A 22,415-nucleotide genomic window follows, 5' to 3' on the forward strand; every position below is an offset into this window, starting at 1 on the left:
CAGGATCTGAACTTGAACCTGACTGCCAGCATAAACCCACACTCTTATCAAATCAGAACACCATGATGCACAGTCATGCAGATGACGCAAGTCAGGCGTGAAGAGCAAGAATCAACAGCTTATCCTGAAATTTGTGATGAAAATAATCAGTTTTGTTCTTTAACCTTTTATAAAGCAATAGCTTACTTTTTCTCCATTGGATGAGACAGGTTATGGAGCCTGAGAGGCTGTTGGAACAAAGAGAAAATGAGACAGAGGGGGGCTTTTTCGAGGGCTCTTCACTGAGTGACTGATGTCCCAGGCCTGCACTGTCCCTGTGTGCCGCTCATTGCGCAACTGCTGCTGCTGCTGAGTCGCGGCAGTCGTGTCCGACTCTGTGCAGCCCCATAGAGAGCAGCCCACCAGGCTCCCCCGTCCCTGGGATTCTCCAGGCAAGAACACTGGAGTGGGTTGCCATTTCCTTCTCCAAAGCATGAACGTGAAAAGTGAAAGGGAAGTCGCTCAGTTGTGTCCATCTCTTAGCAACCCCATGGACTGCAGCCCACCAGGCTCCTCTGTCCATGGGATTTTCCAGGCAAGAGTACTGGAGTGGGGTGCCTTTGCCTTCTCCTGATGTTCCACAATTTCATTTCTGTGCTACATAATTTCGTAGAATGTTTGCTACTTTTCTTTTTTATTGGGCTTTTTCAGAAATAGCTAGACTCTTAAATGGTTTCCTAATGTACAGTCTCAGAGATATGAACTTGTCAGTCTTTTTTACATTAATTTTTGTTTGGCTGCACCAGGTCTTAGGTGTGGCATGCAGGATCTTTCATTGTGGCTTATGGGATCTAGTTCCCTGATCAGGGATCAAACCCAGGCTTCCTGCATTGCGAGCACGGAGTCCTAGCCACTGGACCACCAGGGAAGTCCCTTAATTCAGTCTTTTAAGGAAACCTGAGTGGCTTGCTGCTGCTGGGAGGTACTCGCCCCTCAGACTGGCACTCCGGGGTCAGGGCTTGGCCTGTCGTGGGAAAGGAGGCATTCTTGCAAATATTCCTCAAGGTTCTTTGACTTCTGTCAGTCAAGCAGGAAGACTGTTCACCTAACAAGTTCTCACATTTGCAAATCCGGAATCCATTCAAATTTCTTAAAGACATTGCTTATTGAAAATATGAGTGAAGCTCTCGCTTCATCTGTCAGGAGCCTTCTCTGACCTTCCTGTTTAAAGAAGCCCCCATTTACCACCATGCTTATTAATATCTGATAATTTTTCTTGTTTCATCATCTGTTAATGGTCTGTCTCTGCCACTGAGACCTGCGTACATGTGTACACATGAACACCCACATAGACACACACTTAGCAACAGTGCTGTCTATCCCTACAGCAGGCACTCAGTAAGTATTTGCCACACAAGTGACCCCAGCTTCTTCATTTTAGGCAGTGAGACGAGTCCTCACCCCCAGGCCACCTTGACCACTATTGAAAAACTCCTTGTCAGAGCCCGAGACCCTCTTGGTCCCCTCAGAGTGCCACCATCCTTCCGTCCTGGGTCCCCAGACCATAACTATTAGCAAGGTCCTGGCTGCCTACACTGTGGTGCCTTAGGAAATCTTTTTGAAAAGCTGCCCATCTGGGCAGGCACAGTCCCTGACCAGATACAGAGGCCCACCACAGGGCACTGGCTGGCCTCAGCCCCTGTGAGCCCCTCAGGCTGACTCCCGATTCAGCTCCCTCTCCATCTACATGTCCTCATGGCTCCAAACCTGCCCAGGAGAAGGGGTCGAGCCCCACCACTGGCAGAAATGCTGCCAGTGACACATGTGTCAACTGAAAAGAGTGCACAGCGCAAATGTTGAGAATTCTGTTTTATTTAGCAAGCAAAACTGAGGGCCTAAGCCCAGGAGGTAGCCTCTCAGATAGCTCAAAGGACGGCTCCAAAGAGGTAAGGGAACAGCCATGTGGGAGTTTTCACAACACAGACCAAGTAGTCAGAGCATCAGAAGATTACAGTTAATTAAGGAAAAGCAGCATCTGAAGTTAGGAAGTGCGGTGCTTTTCCGTGTATTGGGAAAGTGCAAGAGTCTGGGCTCCCTGAAGTTATTCCTTTGATATGCACCTCAGCTACCCGAGGCCAGTATCCTGGGCTTTCTCATCCTTCGTGTCCTCCCGGTGCACCATCGGGGGTGTCTGCAGCATCTGTTGGTTTGATGGTGGGCATCCTGTCCATCCTGAGTTCCCTCCGAGTTCGCCATCCAGGCAGCTGTAAGGTGATGGCATGGTGGCTGTGGCGTCCTCTGTTACGGACGTGACAGGCAACAGTGTTTTCATTGACGCATAACGAGTGCTGTGCAGCTATGGGAGGGGAGGAGACCCGCATACTATGGCACAGGCCTCTCTGGGATGACCCTTAGGAGAAGCAAGGGTCGGCAAAGTCCATGGAGTACCCTGCCTTTCACCTAGAGGTCATGAGGAGGGTTTTATGTAGAAGCTAGATATGGACATACATTGATAGTCCTGTATATGTGTGTATGCACACACAAACACATATGTGCTTATATTTTTTAAGTTTTTTATTGGAATATAGTTGATTTACAATATTGTATTGGTTTCAGGTGTACAGCAAAGTGATTCGGTTGCACATATATACATATTCTTTTTCAGATTCTTTTCCATTACAAGATTATAAGATACTAAGTATAGTTTCCTGTGCTATATCATAGGACTTTGTTGTTTATATTTTTATATATAGTAGTGTGTATCTGCTAGTCCCAGACTCCAAATTTGTCCCTTCCAATACCTTTCCCCTTTGGCAACCATAAGTTTGTTTCCTATGTCTGTGGATCTGTTTCTGTTTTGTAACAAGTTCATTTGTATCAATATTTTAGATTCCACAGACAAGTAATATCATATGGTATTTGTCTTTCTCTCTCTGACTTGACTTTACTTAGTATTATCATCTCTAGGTCCATCCATGTATGCTTTTATTTTCGGATGAGAGGGTACACAGGATACAGATAACTATGTCACAAAGAGGATCACCATAGATGCGGTAACTATACAACTTATCTAAATTGGTACATTGTGGAGAGTGAGTGGCCACCGGCCATTCAGTTTGAACAGTCGCTCAGTCGTATCCTACTCTTTGCGACCCCATGAATCGCAGCACACCAGGCCTCCCTGTCCATCACCAACTCCCGGAGTTCACTCAGACTCGTGTCCATCGAGTCAGTGATGCCATCCAGCCATCTCATCCTTGGTCATCCCCTTCTTCTCCTGCCCCCAGTCACTCCCAGCATCAGAGTCTTTTCCAATGAGTCAACTCTTCGCATGAGGTGGCCAAAGTACTGGAGTTTCAGCTTCAGCATCATTCCTTCCAAAGAACACCCAGGGCTGATCTCCTTCAGAATGGACTGGTTGGATCTCCTTGCAGTCCAAGGGACTCTCAAGGGTCTTCTCCAACACCACAGTTCAAAAGCGTTAATTCTTTGGTGCTCAGCCTTCTTCACAGTCCAACTCTCACATCCATACATGACTACTGGAAAAACCATAGCCTTGACTAGATGGACCTTAGTCGGCAAACTAATATCTCTGCTTTTGAATATACTATCTAGGTTGCTCATAACTTTTCTTCCAAGGAGTAAGTGTCTTTTAATTTCATGGCTGCAGTCACCATCTGCAGTGATTTTGGAGCCCCAAAAAATAAAGTCTGACACTGTTTCCACTGTTTCCCCATCTATTTCCCATGAAGTGATGGGACCAGATGCCATGATCTTCATTTTCTGAATGTTGAGCTTTAAGCCAACTTTTTCACTCTCCTCTTTCACTTTCATCAAGAGGCTTTTTAGCTCCTCTTCACTCTCTGCCATCAGGATGGTGTCATCTGCATATCTGAGGTTATTGATATTTCTCCCAGCAATCTTGATTCCAGCTTGTGTTTCTTCCAGTCCAGCGTTTCTCATGATGTACTCTGCATAGAAATTAAATAAGCAGGGTGACGATATACAGCCTTGACGTACTCCTTTTCCTATTTGGAACCAGTCTGTTGTTCCATGTCCAGTTCTAACTGTTGCTTCCTGGCCTGCATACAGATTTCTCAAGAGGCAAGTCAGGTGGTCTGGTATGCCCATCTCTTTCAGAATTTTCCACAGTTTATTGTGATCCACACAGTCAAAGACTTTGGCATAGTCAATAAAGCAGAAATAGATGTTTTTCTGGAACTCTCTTGCTTTTTCCATGATCCAGCAGATGTTGGCAAATTGATCTCTGGTTCCTCTGCCTTTTCTAAAACCAGCTTGAACATCTGGAAGTTCATGGTTCATGTATTGCTGAAACCTGGCTTGGAGAATTTTGAGCATTACTTTACTAGTGTGTGAGATGAGTGCAATTGTGCAGTAGTTTGAGCATTCTTTGGCATTGCCTTTCTTTGGGATTGGAATGAAAACTGACCTTTTCCAGTCCTGTGGCCACTGCTGAGTTTTCCAAATTTCTTGGCATATTGAGTGCAGCACTTTCACAGCATCATCTTTTAGGATTTGAAATAGCTCTACTGGAATTCCATCACCTCCACTAGCTTTTTTCATAGTGATGCTTTCTAAGGCCCACTTGACTTCACATTCCAGGATGTCTGGCTCTAGATGAGTGATCACACCATCATGAGTATCCAGGTCATGAAGATCTTTTTTGTACAGTTCTTCTGTGTATTCTTGCCATCTCTTCTTAGTATCTTCTGCTTCTGTTAGGTCCAGACCATTTCTGTCCTTTATCGAGCCCATCTTTGCATGAAATGTTCCCTTGATATCTCTAATTTTCTTAAAGAGATCTCTAGTCTTTCCCATTCTGTTCTTTTCCTCTATTTCTTTGCATTGATCGCTGAAGAAGGCTTTCTTATCTCTTCTTGCTATTCTTTGGAACTCTGCATTCAGATGCTTATATCTTTCCTTTTCTCCTTGGCATTTCGCTTTTCTTCTTTTCACAGCTATTTGTAAGGCTTTCCCAGACAGCCATTTTACTTTTTTGCATTTCTTTTCCATGGGGATGGTCTTGATCCCTGTCTCCTGTACAATGTCATGAACCTCATTCCATAGTTCATCTGGCACTCTATCTATCAGATCTAGGCCCTTAAATCTATTTCTCACTTCCACTGTATAATCATAAGGGATTTGATTTAGGTCATGCCTGAATGGTCTAGCGGTTTTCCCTGCTTTCTTCAATTTCAGTCTGAATTTGGTAATAGGGAGTTCATGATCTGAGCCACAGTCAGCTCCTGGTCTTGTTTTTGTTGACTGTATAGAGTTTCTCCATCTTTTGCTGCAGAGAATATAATCAATCTGATTTCAGTGTTGACCATCTGGTGATGTCCATGTGTAGAGTCTTCTCTTGTGTTGTTGGAAGAGGGTGTTTGTATGACCAGTGCATTATCTTGGCAAAACTCTATTAGTGTTTGCCCTGCTTCATTCCGCATTCCAAGGCCAAATTTGCCTGTTACTCCAGGTGTTTCTTGACTTCCTACTTTTGCATTCCAGTCCCCTAGAATGAAAAGGACATCTTTTTGGGGTGTTAGTTCTAAAAGGTCTTGTAAGTCTTCATAGAACCGTTCAACTTCAGCTTCTTCAGCGTAACTGGTTGGGGCATAGACTTGGATTACTGTGATATTGAATGGTTTGCCTTGGAAACGAACAGAGATCATTCTGTCGTTTTTGAGATTGCATCCAGGTACTGCATTTCGGACTCTTTTGTTGACCATGATGGTTATTCCATTTCTTCTGAGGACTTCCCTGAGCAAAATAGGAGGTGTGGACACCCCACCTTGGGGAGGGCGATAGGGAACTTGTCCTGGGGGGGCCTGCACCCAAGCTGCCCCTCTGTGTGGCCGGGTGACTACCCTTGGGCAAGACCCCACTGACTGCCCAGACTGGATTCCTGGTCGATGACATGGGCTCTTGCTGGGATGCCCTCTAAGGTTGTTACTGCCATTTAAGCGAGGACATCCCCAAATCTGCACTGTACCTTTTCATTCCTACCACCAGCTTCAGCGCCATCTGGACTCGCTCCACCATCCTTGCGTCTTGGTCCCACCGCCTCTGCTGAGGGAACCCATGTTTCTCAGGGGGTTTTCACTGGTGGGTGGGTGTCCCTGTGCTCCTGATCCCCCCTCCCCAGGTACACACTGAAGTAAAGGGAACACATTTGTTGTGGCCTAGGGCCTGTGAGGAAGCTCTCAGACACACCCAAGTGTGAGCACGAAGCAGTTACATTGCATGTTAGTCTTCTTAACCAATGACTAAATGTTTTAGGGATGTTAGGTGTCTTTTCCTAGAGGCAAGATTCTGTTTACAATCCCGCATCTAGCATTGCTCAGTAAACTCACAGGAAGTTGATGCGAAGTCTTGGGATGAGAAGTGGACTTGATTATTCAGGACGGGCTTTGCTGGAGCTGATTTCTACCAGCAGGCTCAGTCACAGTAACTCACACGCACAGGTCACTGTTCCAGAGTCTTCTCCCATTTGCCCATTTGCACCTCAGAGGAGCCTGAGGAGTCCTCAGGCCAAATTCCCAGCCTGCATTCAATGAGCAGGAATATTTGCTGAGGCTCCAGAAGCAGAAGGGCATGGCGGTGGTGCTGAGGGGAGAGCAGAGTGAGGACCCACCCCCAGCTCAAACCTGCTTCCTGTGCCCTGGGAGCAAGGAGCCGGAGCAAGTAGGGAAGGACTTGGAGTTTCTCCAGCTGCCCCCAGGGTGGAGCTGGGACACTTTCTTCCACCTTCTGGGCCACTGAGCAGAATCACAGTTGACCTTTGGCTCTCATGTTCAACACCAAGACAGGATTTGCTCTGCTTTAGGCTCATCTCCATAACCCTCTTCCAGTTGGGCTTGCACCCCCATCACTGCTGCCTGTGTCCAGCTATGAGGCTTGCGGATGTATGTGGTGCAACCACATTCCCCGACCCTAGCACAGATCTGGGACGGATGGACAGACAGGTGGGTGGGTGGATGGACAGATGGATGAACAGAAGGATGAATGCATGTGTTCATGGATGGGTGAGTATATGCATGCATGGATGGATGGACCGAAGCATGCATGCATGCATGGCTATGCGTGTGACATTGTGTTAGACTCGGCGTGTGTATGTTTTAACATGCTCCTCTTTTGTGTCCCTTCCTTCCCTGAAAAATTCAGTCCTAAATCCATAAGGTTCATCAAAGCAATATGAGCATCTGCAGTGGGCAGGGTGTGGGGTGGCAGGACACAGAGGACCAAGGCCAGGGTGTCAGAGCCAGATGGAGTGAAGAGGGCAACTCGGGAAGGGCAACATCACTGGTGGAGATGTGGAGAAAGGAGTTAGAAGAAGAATGAACTCTGGGGTGTTAGACTGGAATGAGCAGTATCAGGGGACTCAAAGTTTCAGATAGATGGGTAATGGATGGATAGATAGATGATAGATAGGTAAATAGATAGATAATGGATAGATAGATAGATAATACATGGATAGATAGATGAAAATGTTTGTGTATTCATGTGAGAGTACAAACACACACACGTCTCCCAGCTCTATTTACCGAGTCTAGGGGAAGTGACATTAGCAATAATCATATTTTGGCTTCTAAACACCATTATCCACCATTTGAAAAAAAACAGAAATGGCTAAATCCAGGGCTGAGGCAGAGGAGATATAAGATGAATCTTCTTGACTGAAAAATATTTACAACCTAACAGTTGAGAGTGATGGTTTATTCAGTGGACAAAACTGAGGACTTAAGCCTGGGACACAGCCCCTCAGAGAGCTCGAAGAGATTGCTCTAAGAGGAAAGTAGGTGAACCAGGATATAGGTGTTTTTTGTAACAAAGACCAAGTAGTCAGAACATCAAAAGATTACCAAACCTCTAAGGAACTTAGTGCTTTTGTCGGGGGGAGATGCGAGAGTCTGGCTTACGGATTGCTTTGATGTGCACCTCAGCTCTCTAGGGCCAGTATCCTGTGTTTGCTCATCCTAAGTCCACTCGGGGTGTATCACCGGGAAGAGGGGGGTGGCTGCAGCAGCTGACTGCTAGATGGTGTTGGGGGGCATCCTGCTTTCATCCTGAGTTTCCTCAGGGCTCACCGTGGGGGCAGCCATAATGACTGATGGCTGCAACACCCTTTGTTTACTGATACAGCAGGCAACATTTTTAGTTCATAACCTGGACCACCTCCTCCTGCTGAAAAGCAAGGATGTGCTCTAAATAGTGACAGGGGCTGTCACATAGCCATAGATCCCACTTGAAAGAGCTCCAGTGACCAGGTGGGTATCTGAGCATTAGAATAATCACACTGATGGGTTATAGCCCACTGAATTAAATAAAAGCCCAGAATCTAGACTGATATCAATAAATGGTATCTAGGCTTGGTAAGGAGTAGAGTATGTCTGTAGGTTCCAAGTTCCTTCCCATAAAATGCTTATTAATTATGGATGGGAAGTGAGCAGCTCTGCAAGGGGAGCCTGGCTGATGGCCCCAAGAGGGATCCAATCAACGCCAGGCCACCCGACTGGACACCGCTAAAAGGATGCATCATAAGCCAATCTGCTCTGATTGTGAGAAAATACAAACCCAGACCACGGACATCAAGATTTCCGGGAGAAATATCACCAACCTCAGATATGCAGATGGTACCATCCGGTCCCATCACTTGATGGAAAATGGAGGAAAAAGTGGAGATAGAGGCAGATTTTATATTTTTGGGCTCCAAGATCACTGCAGATGGTGACTACAGTTATGAAATTAAAACACACTTGCTCCTTGGAAGAAAAATTATGACCAACCTAGACAGCATATTAAAAAGCAGAGACATTAATTTGCCAACAAAGGTCCATCTTGTCAAAGCTGTGATTTTTCCATTAGTCATTTACGGATATGAGAGTTGGACCATAAAAAAGGCTGAGCACAAAAGAGTTGGTGCTTTCGAACTGTGGTGCCAGAGAAGACTCTTGAGAGTCCCTTGGACAGCAGGGAGATCAAAGCAGTGAATCCTAAAGGAAATCAACTCTGAATATTCATTGGAAGGACTGATGCTGAAGCTGAAGCTCTAATACATTGGCCACTTGATGTGAAGAGCCAGCTCACTGGAAAAGACCCTGGGAAAGATTGAGGGCAGGAGCAGAAGTGGGTAACAGAGGATGAGATGGTTGAATGGCATCACTGACTCAAAGGACATGAGTTTGAGTGAACTCCAGGAGATAGCAAAGGACAGGGAAGCCTTGCATGCTGCAGTCCATGGGATCACAAAAAGTCAGACACGACTTAGTGACTAAACAACAACAAATGAACATTCTACACAGTACCAGGCCTGTGGTCTTCAAAACAGCCCAGGTCCTAAAAGTCAAGTACCCTGAGGAATGTTCCAAACTGAAAACAGAGCTTCAGAGACAAGCTAAAGAGACACTACAGACGAATACAGCACACCATCCAGAGCTGGAGCTTTTATTTCAAAGGCCTCGCTGGGGCAGCTGGCGCATGGTGACTAGGGTCTTTACCCGGGATCACATGCATCAGTGCATTTGTTTTTGGTGGGTTTTTTTTTGCATTTGTGATTAGATGAATTCCAGAGTATGATGGTTACACAGGAGAATGTATCATAGAAACGTGACCTTGTTCACAGGAAATGCACACAAAGTTCTACCAGGGTGATGGGATTTCAGGCTGATAATCTACTTTCAAATGGTCCAAAAGGAAAAAAAAAAATTATCCAACTTTTTTGTGAGCTTTTGGGTATTCCCATTTTTTTAAGCATTAAAATAAAGTATATTGAATCACCAAAAAAAAAAAAAAAAGAACAGAAAAAACCGCAGGTGCAATAACAACAAAACTCCAAGGTGATTGTGAAGCATCCCTGGGGATGCAGAGCCTTTGTTCTAGAAGCCACTCAAGCAGTTGACCACAGGCTATGCACATAGAGCCCTTCCCCGAGGCAGCCCCACCCTGGAATCCTCAAGTGGGTCACACTTGCTAACTCTGACCCCCACCTACTCCAGTCATCAGAGATCACCCTCAGTTAATTCAGAGCACCCTCTACCTTCAAGTGCCCCAGAGGCCCCATCAAGCTAGGGGCACTGGCTCTCCCCTGTCCATGCTTCTTCCCTTTGGGGCAGCCTGGTTGTTGAGGATATCAAGGCTACAGTCTTCTGCCCATGTCCTAGAGTCCTGAGTGATGGAGATTTTGGAGCCTGCTCTCTCGCTGAGCCTCAGACAAGAGCCAGGGGACAGGCTGGGGAGAGTCCAAGTGGCTTGGTTGGGCAATCTGTCACTCCCTCCGCTTCACTCAAGGAAGCCTTCTCACCGCTCTCTTTAGTCAGGGTATTCCCTAGAAGGGCCCACAGATCTTGGTAGCAGTGGTCCCACCAGCCCATCAAATGTACCCAGGCATACCTGCGGCCCTGAGGGTAAAGCTTCAGCCTAAGCTGCTGGATGTGGGCATGAGCCCAAGGGGGAGCCTCCATTCCTCCTCAACCCCCTAGAGAACCAGCCCCCATGTGGCCACCCACTCTGAGCAGGATGCCTCTGCACCAGGGAGACTGCGTCTTAAAGGGGGCTCACCTCCCACATTGCCAGGTTCTCTGCCTCAGCTTCTCTCCTGAGACCACCCAGCCAGGGTAGGGGTGGAGAGCTGGGTCCAGTGTGCTTGCTGCCATCAAGTGGTGTGGAGGGAGGTGGCCCCAGATGACTTCAGATGGCCGAGACGGCCAGGGTCTGTGCAAGGAAGGGCCACGGGGAGGTGTTCTATCCTCCGCTCTCCCCCCTGACTTGGTCCAGTGACAGGCTTGCTTCACTGTGTCCCCAGCATGGACAATGCCGAAGACCCAGTGTATGAGAGTCTGGAGGAGTTCCACGTTTTCGTCCTTGCCCACATATTAAGGAGGCCCATCGTCGTCGTAGCAGATACAATGCTGAGGGACTCAGGTGGGGAAGGTAAGTTTACCCATAATGAAACAGATGTATTTTATTCATCACCCAGAAAGTGTAGCATCCCAAGGAAGGGACATTTGAACATAACAGCTAAGCCTCCAGAAAGACACAGAACCTTACTTTGCCTGAACAAAGGCTTTATTATTTCTCCTCAACTCCATGCTTCTTTTTCCTCCCCATGCAGGGGGGTGGTTACTCTTCTTTTATCTTTTTTTTTTTGGCCACACCACTCAACTTGTGGCATCTTAGTTCCCTGACCAGGGGTTGAAACTGGGACCTTGCCAGTAAGAGCCCAGAGTCCTAACCATTGAACTTTCAGGGAGTTCCCAGGAGAATTACTCTTGGCTGTCCATCCACCCTGTGTTTTGATGGCAGGAGAAATCTGGCTGAGTAGGGGTCAGGATGAACCCCAAGGGGCTCCTGGCCCCACCAGTTGCCCATGCCCTCCAGTAGTGCCAGCCTTGCCCCAGGGCCACTCAGCCACTCCAGTCCCCACCTGCCCCCGTTACATGTTTTAAGAAGAAACAAGAAAGGCGCAAAGTGCAAGTCACCCAAAAGGCTGTGATGGGACCAGAGCTGGGGAGAAGGAGGAAGGAATGGAAGGCTTTCCAGGCCCATCACACACCCTCTCCCTCGGCCAGGCCAGTACTTCCCAGGGTGGACACTGCCTCCCACTTTTTAGACGAAAACCCCGAAGCCCAGAGAGGCCACACAATGTGCCCCCACCCCTGGCTGAAGCTTTGGAGGAAGCAGGATTGACCCAGGGAGAGAGGGCTCCAGGCGTGTTCTCCCTCCAGCCTTTCTGCTAGAGCCCACAGGATACCACCTACGGGCTCTGGAGAAGAGGGACCAGAAGGGTCGTTCCAGTGCAAGTGCCCTGCCTCTCGTGGCTGGTGTAACCACAGAGGGCAGGGGCCTGGGGTACATTGGCCACTTCCAGTGACACAGGCCTGCCGAGGTCCACAGCTCTTTGGGTGCAGAGCCAGGCCTCCCATCAGGGTCCCTATACTCATCAGATCCCACAGGGCTGGGTCCACACTTCCTTCCCTTGTCCTGTAGTCCTCTCAAAGTTTGGACCTACCTTGCCTCTCAACAGAGAGAGGCCAGAAGCACAGTCACTGATATAGACAGAGGAAGGGTGAGGAGGAATCCTGAGCCCATCAGAGTTATCCACGAGGTCGACTGTCCTTTACTTCCACTCAGAGAAGGTCAGTGAGTCACTGACTCCAAGGCCAAGAGACAAGGTCCTTTGTGATTAAAAAGCAGAGGCCATATCAGGGCATGTATTTCTAGTATTTACTGTATCTCAGTAAGAATTTAGGCCTTTTCCCCCTTTTGGTAAGGAAATGAACAAGATTGTCCCAGTTGCTAAAGGAGCCAATCCCCATCTCTCATTTCCCATCTTACTTAGGACTTGGGCCTGGAGTACTCTCATTGAGTTTCTCAAAACCTAGAACAGACAAGCTCTGGAGCAGCACAGATATTGTTCTGTGTGCAGGTGCTTTTGTGAACACAGGAAAACAGGTTTCCAGGTAGCCATTAGTGCACATCCTGGCTGACCACCTAGGGCAGGTGTTTTGATCACCTGAGCACGCCTCAGGGCAGCAGGCAGGCTCAGCAGGTCACAGCAGAGTCCCCTCAGCCCTGGTCCTCTTGTTCCCGAGGTACAGCCTGACAAGGCACCGGGACAAACAGGCCAGGAGGACGCTGCCCAGGGGGGCAGGTTGGGGAGGGTGCCCTGTCAGGCACAGGACTCGGGGTCTAATAAGCCTGGCCCCCGTGAGCTGGGCTTCCTAATCCATCGTGGGCTGAGCAACACCCGGCTTCCAGGGAGCTCCTGCTGGGAGGAGGCCCCTCTACTGTGGTGTGGATCATGGATGATGATAGCACGCAGGGCTGCAGCCTGAGCCCACCCTCCGATCCCTCTGTCCTGTCACCTCCCCCGGGTTGGTGAGGGCTGCTGTCCGTGCCCCCTCCAGCTCCACGTGCCCTCCTCACCTTTGTTTGTGTCTGCAGCATTCGCTCCAATCCCCTTCGGAGGGATTTACCTGCCTTTGGAGGTACCTCCCAACAGATGCCACTGCTCACCGCTGGTTCTTGCCTACGACCAAGCGCATTTCTCTGCCCTTGTGTCCATGGAGCAGAGAGACCAGCAGAGAGAACAAGGTATGCCTGCTGCCCCTTGACAGTGGTGGGGACAGAGGGGCCAGGAGGGCAGGAGGTGGAGTGTGGAGCCCTTCCTTGAGAAGTGCACTCAGCAGTGATGAGTTTTGCCTAAAACTACCATATGCATGCAAAAAGTATCATTGAAAATACTGCCATTTGCAGCAACGTGGATGGAATGGATTTAGATCATCATTATCATAGATGATCATACTAAAAAGCTTAGATTATCATACCAAGTGAAGTAAGTCAGAGAAAGACAGATCATATGATATCACTTACACAAGGAATCTAAGAAATTATACAAATGAACTTATTTACAAAACAGAAACAGACTTACAGACATAGAAAACAAACTTATGGTCACCAAAGGAAGAAGTGGGGAAGGATAAATTAGGATATGCACACTACTATATATAAAATAAACAACAAGGACCTACTGTATAGACCTATACTCAGTATTTTCTAATAGCCTCTAAGGGCAAAGAATCTGAAAAAGAATATATATAACTGAATCACTTCATGATGAAATTGGTAATTCTGTCACCCTTATCTAGCCTTTACTGTGGTTCCCTTCACTTCTTCACATATTTTATATGGATGTAGTTAATCTCAGATGTAATTTTTAAAAGCTGTTCTAGTGCAGTCACCTAACTATAGCTCACTTTCTTTGTAAATAAAGTTTTATTGGAACATAGGCACACTCATTCAAAGGCGAATTATCTGTGGCTGCTGCTTTTGTACGCTAAGAGCAGTTGAGAAGCAGTGTCAGAAACTGCGTGGCATGCAGGGACGAAACCATTTACTAATGAGCGCTTTATGAACAGTGTTCACCAGCCTCTGCTCTGCAGGAAGCTTAGAATCAAAAGATGGACATTTCCATTCAAATCATTACGTGGGAGCTTCCTGTCATTTCAGTGCTGCAGAAAGTCTTACCAAGCTGGGCCCACAGGCTGTGCACTGCACAGTCGCAGCCAGTCACATAGACTTGTGTGGGGCCTGTCTTTAGTTAGCACGTTATGTGTCTGTTGTAGAGATGGTGGGATTTTGTTTGAAATGTTAACTGCTGATGGATGTGTGATTAACTGAGCAACGAAGGGGGAGCTCTTCCTTTTTCACTCTGTGTCTGGTTAGACAGAGAACCCTCAGGGGACCAAAGGAAGGAAAGGCTGAGTGATTTCAGGGTCCCTGCCATTGGATGTGGTCCCAGGAAATCTGTGCTGGCTCATCCCATGGTGATGTGAGTCCAGAAGGAAGGGAAGCAGGGCTGCAGCCAGCTGAGGGGATATCACGGCCTTTTCCTGAGCCGTTTACAGACGTCTCACTTTAGCCACATTTAGGCCTTTTCTGTTGTCTGTCTGCATTTTGGCCAGTGAGAGCTGGCACCTCCCTCATGGCTTCCGGCTCTTCTCAAAGCTCACTGTGGCTCTTAGAAGACAAGAGGGCCCTTTTTCAGCCTCACCCTATCGGCAAGTGATTGAAAAGACCAAAAGCCTGTCACTTAGATGTTAGCCATGAGTAGTAGGTCAGCAACTCCTAACCTGGCAACTCAGAAGTCTAGTCTTCTATTGAACTGTAAAAAAAATGAAAAAACTATAAAAGAAAGATGAAATAATAAAACCACTATATCAAGGTGAAACATTGTAGAAACAGCATGTTGCATATAAATTTTGGAGAATTTGAATAAAATTGGCTGTGTTTTATTTCAAAATTAAAAAATGAGGGCCCTTTCTCAGGACTGGGGGTCCAGGCCACTCATCCCGTCTCGCAGACTCTCTGGTAAGGGGAAGATCGTGGTCGCAGGGCCTTCCGAGCCAAGTCCCGTCCTCACGGAAGACACTGAGCTTTCTCTCAGGCCTTCCAGGTGCTGCTTTTGGATGCTTTCCAGGCCAGTGTGAAGGTGCTTGTCAACAAAAGGACAAATGTGGAGGAGTTCCACAGCTTAGCAGGGAGTGTTACAGAGGTATGGGTGGTTTCACCTCTGAAACCTTGCTTTCCCATGAGTGGGCTCTGGTCCCAGCGTGGTGTCTGAGGGGCTGTGCCGTGGGCTCCTCCAGCTCCCCCTGCTGGCTCCCTGCTCGAAGCGGTGCGGTCCCTGCCTCCGCGGTCTTCATGTGACCAGGGCTGCACATTGACCCAATCAGTTCTCACAACCACGGCACAAGCAGAAACACGGCACGTGTGAGTGGCTCCCGGCTGGGTAGCCTCTGTGCTGCACGTCAGGCCCTCACACATTGGGAGAGAACACGAATGCTCCGCAGACTCTGAGGCTTTAAGTATTGCTGCCAACACGTCCCCTGTGCCATCCTCGCTAGTGCGTGCTGGTGGGCGAAACCGTGCTTCCTGCTCTTCCCGTTGGCCTGAAGCCCAGTGGTCCTACATGCCCGGGCTGAGGGTCCATTCAGTGATGCTGCCTGTGGCTTGCAGGTTTGAAGGAGCCAAAGATTAAGTGTCCTTGCCTTGGGCCCTCACCACCTTGTAGGGGAGACAGGCAACCCCACCAAGCTACACTCTGTACAAGGCAGTATATGCCCCAGACAGGCACAAGCTCCATTCAGCAGGAGAGTGATTATTCTAATTGGAAAGAATGGGCAGATGGAGCGGAGCAAAAGTGCTGTGCCAGTGCAGGGATGTGGCTGGCGTGCTGCTGGTGCGGCCCCGCAGGCACCTGTCATGGAGGCAAGGCGGCACTGGGCCTGGGTGCTGCCACAGCCTCACCGTGTGCCCCGCGGTGCCTGTCCCCTTCTCTGCTGTGCAGTAACATCCACCTCCCTGGTTTGCCTCCCCTAATTCACCCTCATCACCCCCACCCCATCCTCTGCCCTTTCTCTTCCACCCATTTTCCCATTGGTCTGTTTCTAACTGGACATGTGTAAGGACCTCATCATTTAGTTGTGAAGTGACCACCAAGGGATAGCACCTCCACACACTGAAATTCTCAGTCACCCCTGGGAATGGTACCACCTGTCCCAGAATCAGGCCTGTCCCCTGATCCGTACATGTTCCTTCAAAGATAAACCTAAAGGCCTCAATTGGCCCCCTTCCTGGCCACCCAGTGTCTCCCTGAAAGGATCTGCTGTGGGCATGAGCAACAGAGCAGACAGTGTCCGAGGAGCCATCACCAGAGGAAGTCTACCCCACAGTTCTGCGGGGTACTGTCCTACCTTCTGGCTGACATCAGAGACTGCCTGCAGCTTTCCACAAATACCAGATCCTAGCAATTCCACCATTGTTACCTGATGGCTGGGGATGGTGGTGAGAAACTGAAAAAACATTAGGAATCTGCTTAGGGAATAGGCTTATTGTCTCTTCTCAGCCTTTATGAGGCCAAGAAAGTGGAAGCAACCACATGTGTTAGCACCCAAAAGAAGATGACTAAATAGCATTTGGCCGCAAGGGTGGTCGCTGTTCTGCTTCTGTAACAGGGGGTCCTGAGGTAGGTGGTCCAGGGCTGGTGCATCAGCCCTAGACATCCTTAGGGACTCAGGCCCCAGCCTCTCCCTGTTCCACCATCCTGATCGTGTGATTTCAGCCTCATGGTTATAGAATAGATGCCATAGCACCAGGCATCACATCCACAACCCAGGCTGGGCCAAATGGCTCTTTTCTTGAAATTTAGTCGTCATTTTATTTTAGAAGAACACCTTCCTCCAGTACCTGTGCTGACATCTTACGAACAAAGGCTGAGCTGCACACTTGCAGTTGTCCAGCTGCAGAGCAACCTGAGAAATGAGTGCATCAGAGGAAGAAGGGGATAGGATAGTACGTAGGGGTTCACTGAGCCAGCTCTGAATCAGGGAGAGAATGTGATGTTTCCAGGCAGTTGCATCTGGACTCCCCTCTTTATTTCACCAGCAATGACCACTTATCTAGGGAAGGGCAAAAGTGCAAAAAAAAAAAAAGGGGGGGGGGGTTCTTCACCAATTCGGGCCCTCATCTGGAAATAAACCACACAGGCTGTTAGGCTCTCAATCCCCGAAAAAGCAGTGGTGCATGAAGCTGTCAGTGCTGTGCTCCTTAGGAGAAAATCCAGTTTATTAAGTGCAGAAAGAAAAGCAGCCCTCCTCGCAGGCCAGGCAGTGCCTGTGGATGTCAGGTTTGGGGCTGACCAGTGAGGGTGGCGCAAGCACCAGGCCTCCACCCATGGCCGTGCCCCCGTCGGAGGAGGGGCAGGGACGGGGGGGTGGTCCCACTAAGAGCCGGAGCCAGGCTTGGCTCCCAGCGACTGACTTGATGGCACATTCCTGTGCCCCCGACGTCTACATGCCACCAGGGAGTTTATGCCCAGAAGTTTTCTTTTCCTTTTTCTTTTTTTTTTTTTTTTTTTCTTTTTTAAATTTTAAAATCTTTAATTCTTACATGTGTTCCCAAACATGAACCCCCCTCCCACCTCCCTCCCCATAACATCTCTCTGGGTCATCCCCATGCACCAGCCCCAAGCATGCTGCACCCTACATCAGACATGGACTGGCGATTCAATTCTTACATGACAGTATACATGTTAGAATGCCATTCTCCCCAGTCATCACACCCTCTCCCTCTCCCTCTGAGTCCAAAAGTCCGTTATACACATCTGTGTCTTTTTTCCTGTCTTGCATACAGGGTCGTCATTGCCATCTTCCTAAATTCCGTATATATGTGTTAGTATACTGTATTGGTGTTTTTCTTTCTGGCTTACTTCACTCTGTATAATCGGCTCCAGTTTCATCCATCTCATCAGAACTGATTCAAATGAATTCTTTTTAACGGCTGAGTAATACTCCATTGTGTATATGTACCACAGCTTTCTTATCCATTCATCTGCTGATGGACATCTAGGTTGTTTCCATGTCCTGGCTATTATAAACAGTGCTGCAATGAACATTGGGGTACATGTGTCTCTTTCAATTCTGGTTTCCTCAGTGTGTATGCCCAGCTGTGGGATTGCTGGGTCATAAGGTAGTTCTATTTGCAATTTTTAAAGGAATCTCCACACTGTTCTCCATAGTGGCTGTACTAGTTTGCATTCCCACCAACAGTGTAGGAGGGTTCCCTTTTCTCCACACCCTCTCCAGCATTTATTGCTTGCAGATTTTTGGATCGCAGCCATTCTGACTGGTGTGAAGTGGTACCTCATTGTGGTTTTGATTTGCATTTCTCTAATAATGAGTGATGTTGAGCATCTTTTCATGTGTTTGTTAGCCATCCGTATGTCTTCTTTGGAGAAATGTCTATTTAGTTCTTTGGCCCATTTTTTGATTGGGTCATTTATTTTTCTGGAATTGAGCTGCGTAAGTTGCTTGTATATTTTTGAGATTAGTTGTTTGTCAGTTGCTTCATTTGCTATTATTTTCTCCCATTCAGAAGGCTGTCTTTTCACCTTGCTTATATTTTCCTTTGTTGTGCAGAAGCTTTTAATTTTAATTAGATCCCATTTGTTTATTTTTGCTTTTATTTCCAGAATTCTGGGAGGTGGATCATAGAGGATCCTGCTGTGATTTATGTCTGAGAGTGTTTTGCCTATGTTCTCCTCTAGGAGTTTTATAGTTTCTGATCCTACATTTAGATCTTTAATCCATTTTGAGTTTATTTTTGTGTGCGGTGTTAGAAAGTGATCTAGTTTCATTCTTTTACAAGTGGTTGACCAGTTTTCCCAGCACCACTTGTTAAAGAGATTGTCTTTACTCCATTGTATGCTCAGAGGTTTTCTCTCCTAGAGCCCTGGGCTTATGCCAGGACAACCTCCCCAAAGCAGTCAGAAGCCTTCTGATCCTGCTGAAGTGAGACCTTGGCCTGGTGAGGGGCTTCTCACTCCCTCCTTCCAGAAGGTCTCCAGCTCTGTACCTTTAGGCTGGGTTACACTCTGCCCCCCGGGAGCTGCCCAGGAAGCTCTTTACAGACTCTGACGTCACCACTCCTGTAGCATCCTTGCCTACGAGGACCAAGGATGCTCCGTGAGAGGAAAGGTGATGAGGAAACCATCCTCCTCCTTCCTGCCCTTCCCTGCCATGCCTCCCTCCATTCACAGGGCTCCCTGGTGATGGTTGGAACCCCTTCGGCTTTGGATGCACGTCACCAAAACCCAACTCAAGGTGGCTCAGGCAGTTAGGGGGCTGGTTCTCACACACACTCGACAGTGGGGGCAGGCAAGCGCCCTGGGGCAGGTGGGACATTCAGGAATGTCGGAGATGACCAGGTCACTCTGCCTCACCTGCAGCCTCCTCACCTTTTGTTCCAGAGAAGCACCTGCCCCCACCCCCCAGCAGCAACCGGGTCCTGTTGGACCCCAAACTCCCATGTCTAAAAGGATTACCTGATCTGGGACAGGAAGTACACACAAAGATCCTAGTGCGTCTTGTCCTGGAAGAAACAAGGGGTGGTGTCGGGAGGGCTCCTGGGCCAATGGACGAGGCTCCCGCAGGCGAGGTGGATGGTGAGGGCCATCTCTGGAAGGAGTGGTGCCACGAGGAAGTTACTTCAGCCCGTGGGCTCATAATGACGCTCAGGGAAGGTTTTCCTCGTCAGTTCTCCAGGAAGCTCGGGGCCACGTGTGGCCTTGGAGACTGGTAAATAGCAAGAACGCAGCAGACCAGATCCTGCATTCCGTCGGTGAATTGGTGGCGGATCCTTTGTCTGAGTTAAGGCACCCTGGCTTGCCATGAAGGGAGAGGCAGTCTCGGTAAGGTCTGCATTCATGTACTGAAGTCCTATCCCCCAGGCCTCAGATTGTGACTGTATTTGGAGATGGGGTTTTCGGAGGGGTAATTAAAGAGAAATGAGGTGGTTAGGGTAGACCCTCGTCCACTGTGACTGCTGGTCTTACAAGAAGAGTAGATTAGGACAGGGACACCCACGCAGAGGAAATCGCAAGAGGACACAGAGGAGAGAGTCACCTGCAAGCCAAGACAGAGGCCTCAGAAAGAAAGGACCCTGCTGACACCTTGTGCTTGGACTTCCGGGCTCCAGACTGTGATTAATAAATGGCTGCTGTGTAAGCCCCTCACTCTGTCTTTCGTCGCCACCCAAGCAAACCAATACAGGCAGAAAGAATACCTGGTTACTCAAGCCCTTGGGAATGAATGAGAAACTGCCACGTTTCTCATTAGTCTGGCTCAGCTCATCATTATCACCTTCTTGACCAGCGGATGCTACGTTCAGATCCATCAGTGACCTAGTCGGTGTCTGTGAGCTCTCTGTCCTCAGCAGCTCCTGTGTGGGGATCCTGGGACTCACTGTAGCTGGTGGTAAATTTTTTTTATAAAGTAATATTCTGCAAGCTCTATAGATCCACACCCCAGCAGATGTTTGGAACATAGCTAGTCTTATAACTCTGCTCCAGGGAAGGGGTGATCCCACCGGGGAGGTTCAGCAGAACAAAGAGCGGGACTATTGGATGTATGATCAAGGGCCTGGCGAGCCTGCCATGGGTACAAGGTGCTCCAAGAGCTGGGGCTGGAATTGGGGACAGACAGCTGGCCCCTAGGTCAGGGGGACAGGCTGAGGATGAGCTCCAGCTCTCCTGTGTATACCTGCACAGCTTGAGCCACGGGGAGGCTCATTCAACAACTGTTCACTGTGACAGCACGCTCGTGACAGTGACAGTCCTGGACGGCCCACACCTCACACAGTGAGAGCTTGAGGTGGAATTCCTTCCTTCCAGGGGTCAGCAAGGCTGCAGGCATGGGTCCGAGCAAGGCAGAGCCTCTCCAGGTGACCTGGGCTCCAGAGACAGAATAACCCCACGCCACAGGTCACGAACTCAGTTTTCAATCTGTATTTTATGCACAGCTCACAGTTAAATCCCAATCTATGTTTTATGATTTCCCAAACCAGATACAATGCGACATTTCATTTCCAATCTATTTGACAACAAACTGTGCTTTTTCTTACAGGATTGATTGATAATAAACAGCACTCATTTCCTATTAAGTAGAAATTGGTCTTAACAGGCCATGAATATTATTAAATGTTCCATTTAAATGGATTTTATAATATAATCTTGTTAATATAGCAGCCTAAAATGATAAATTAACCTTTTTCTGATCAAACTGGCCCATCTGTGAACCTGTTTAAATACAATAATAGAGGAACCACATACCACCCCACCTGTTACTGGACATTATAAGAATTAGATAAGTTCACGGTAGCAAGAAGGCTTTAGAAATTCCTAGCATTCCCTTTGCAGTTGGGCTTCTTCCTGTTCAGCCACTTTCTAGGTTTGTGATTTGCCACTGAAAGACACACTCAGGAAGGGTGTAGAGGCCAGCTTGCCTCTGCACATGGTCTGCAGGCAGCCTCGCTGGACCACTGGCCACATACCGCTGCTGCTCCTGCCATAGCCTCAAGTGTGGCTCCCAGAGGTGGGGGCCACCCCAGGGCCTGGGGACAAGACGAGGGGTGTCGTCTTAAACATTATTGGGCTTTGATACACAAACATCTCAAACAGCCCCCACATGGCCAGGAGCAGTGGGTGGAACTTCAGGGCTGTGAGTTCTGGCCTGGGCTTGCAGGGGGACGTGAGTTCAGAGAGCTGGGTTTTGCTGGTCAAATGCCCAAGAGTCCGGTTGTCCAGCAACATCTGCACCACCCCAAGAAACATCAGCTCTGAAGGCCAAGGCTTAGTTCCAAAGGGATGCCAGCTGTGCTCAACTACATGGAAAGAACTGGCCAAGGGTCTTTCACTAGGAACCTGGGGCCTGGAGAGATGAGGGGGCAGCAGACATAGACACAGGCTCCTTCAGACCTCCCCAAGGTGTCTGAGCCGCAGAAAGAGCATCCTCCAGCCACCACCTCCCCGACTGCTGAGTCAGCCCAGCCCCCATCTCCATATGAAGTGCTGTCTCTCCCCTCAGGCTGCCCCAGGCCACCTGTGGACCTGCAGGCTTCTGATGGGTGGTGTTGGGGCTGGACATGGCCTTCATCAGTCCTCCTGCAGAATAAGAGGGAGACAAAGCCCCAGGTGCCTGTCCTGCCCCCTGGACATGGGGAAGGAACCTCTTAGTCAACCAGCGTGACAGTCTGTTTCTGCTCTCCAAGAAGCCTCCCTCGTCACCGTTCCCCAGGGTTGCGTCTAATGCATGAGAAAATCTGTGTCCAGAAAAAAAATGGACAGCTTCCTGACAACCCAAGTCCAGTTAGAGAATTGTCTCTGGGGACATTTTTCTGGGGAAAGGATCTATGGGAAAAAACGCATCCTGACCAAAGCCCAGTGGGCTGCCTGGAGCATGAGGCCACAGGCAGCTCATCAAGCAGGAACCCGCCACATCCCTGGCATTCATGGAGGGGAAAGAGCTGCCATTGCTGTGCACCTTGAGGTGTCGTGAAGCAAATCCTCATAAAGCAAGTCTGAT

At 48.6% G+C, this 22,415-nt stretch overlaps 1 protein-coding gene across 1 annotated transcript in view; it reads left to right on the forward strand.

Moving 5' to 3' along the window:
- OTUD7A (OTU deubiquitinase 7A) overlaps positions 1–22,415 on the forward strand; it is a 383,124-nt gene that overhangs the window by 347,442 nt on the left and 13,267 nt on the right. The window contains exons 10-11 of the mRNA XM_018066577.1: positions 10,799–10,926; positions 12,940–13,089. Coding sequence (XP_017922066.1) covers positions 10,799–10,926; positions 12,940–13,089 — 278 coding nt within the window. The remainder of the gene's footprint in view (positions 1–10,798; positions 10,927–12,939; positions 13,090–22,415) is intronic.

This window comes from Capra hircus, chromosome 21, assembly GCF_001704415.2.
Source record: "Capra hircus breed San Clemente chromosome 21, ASM170441v1, whole genome shotgun sequence".
Taxonomy (NCBI): domain Eukaryota; kingdom Metazoa; phylum Chordata; class Mammalia; order Artiodactyla; family Bovidae; genus Capra; species Capra hircus.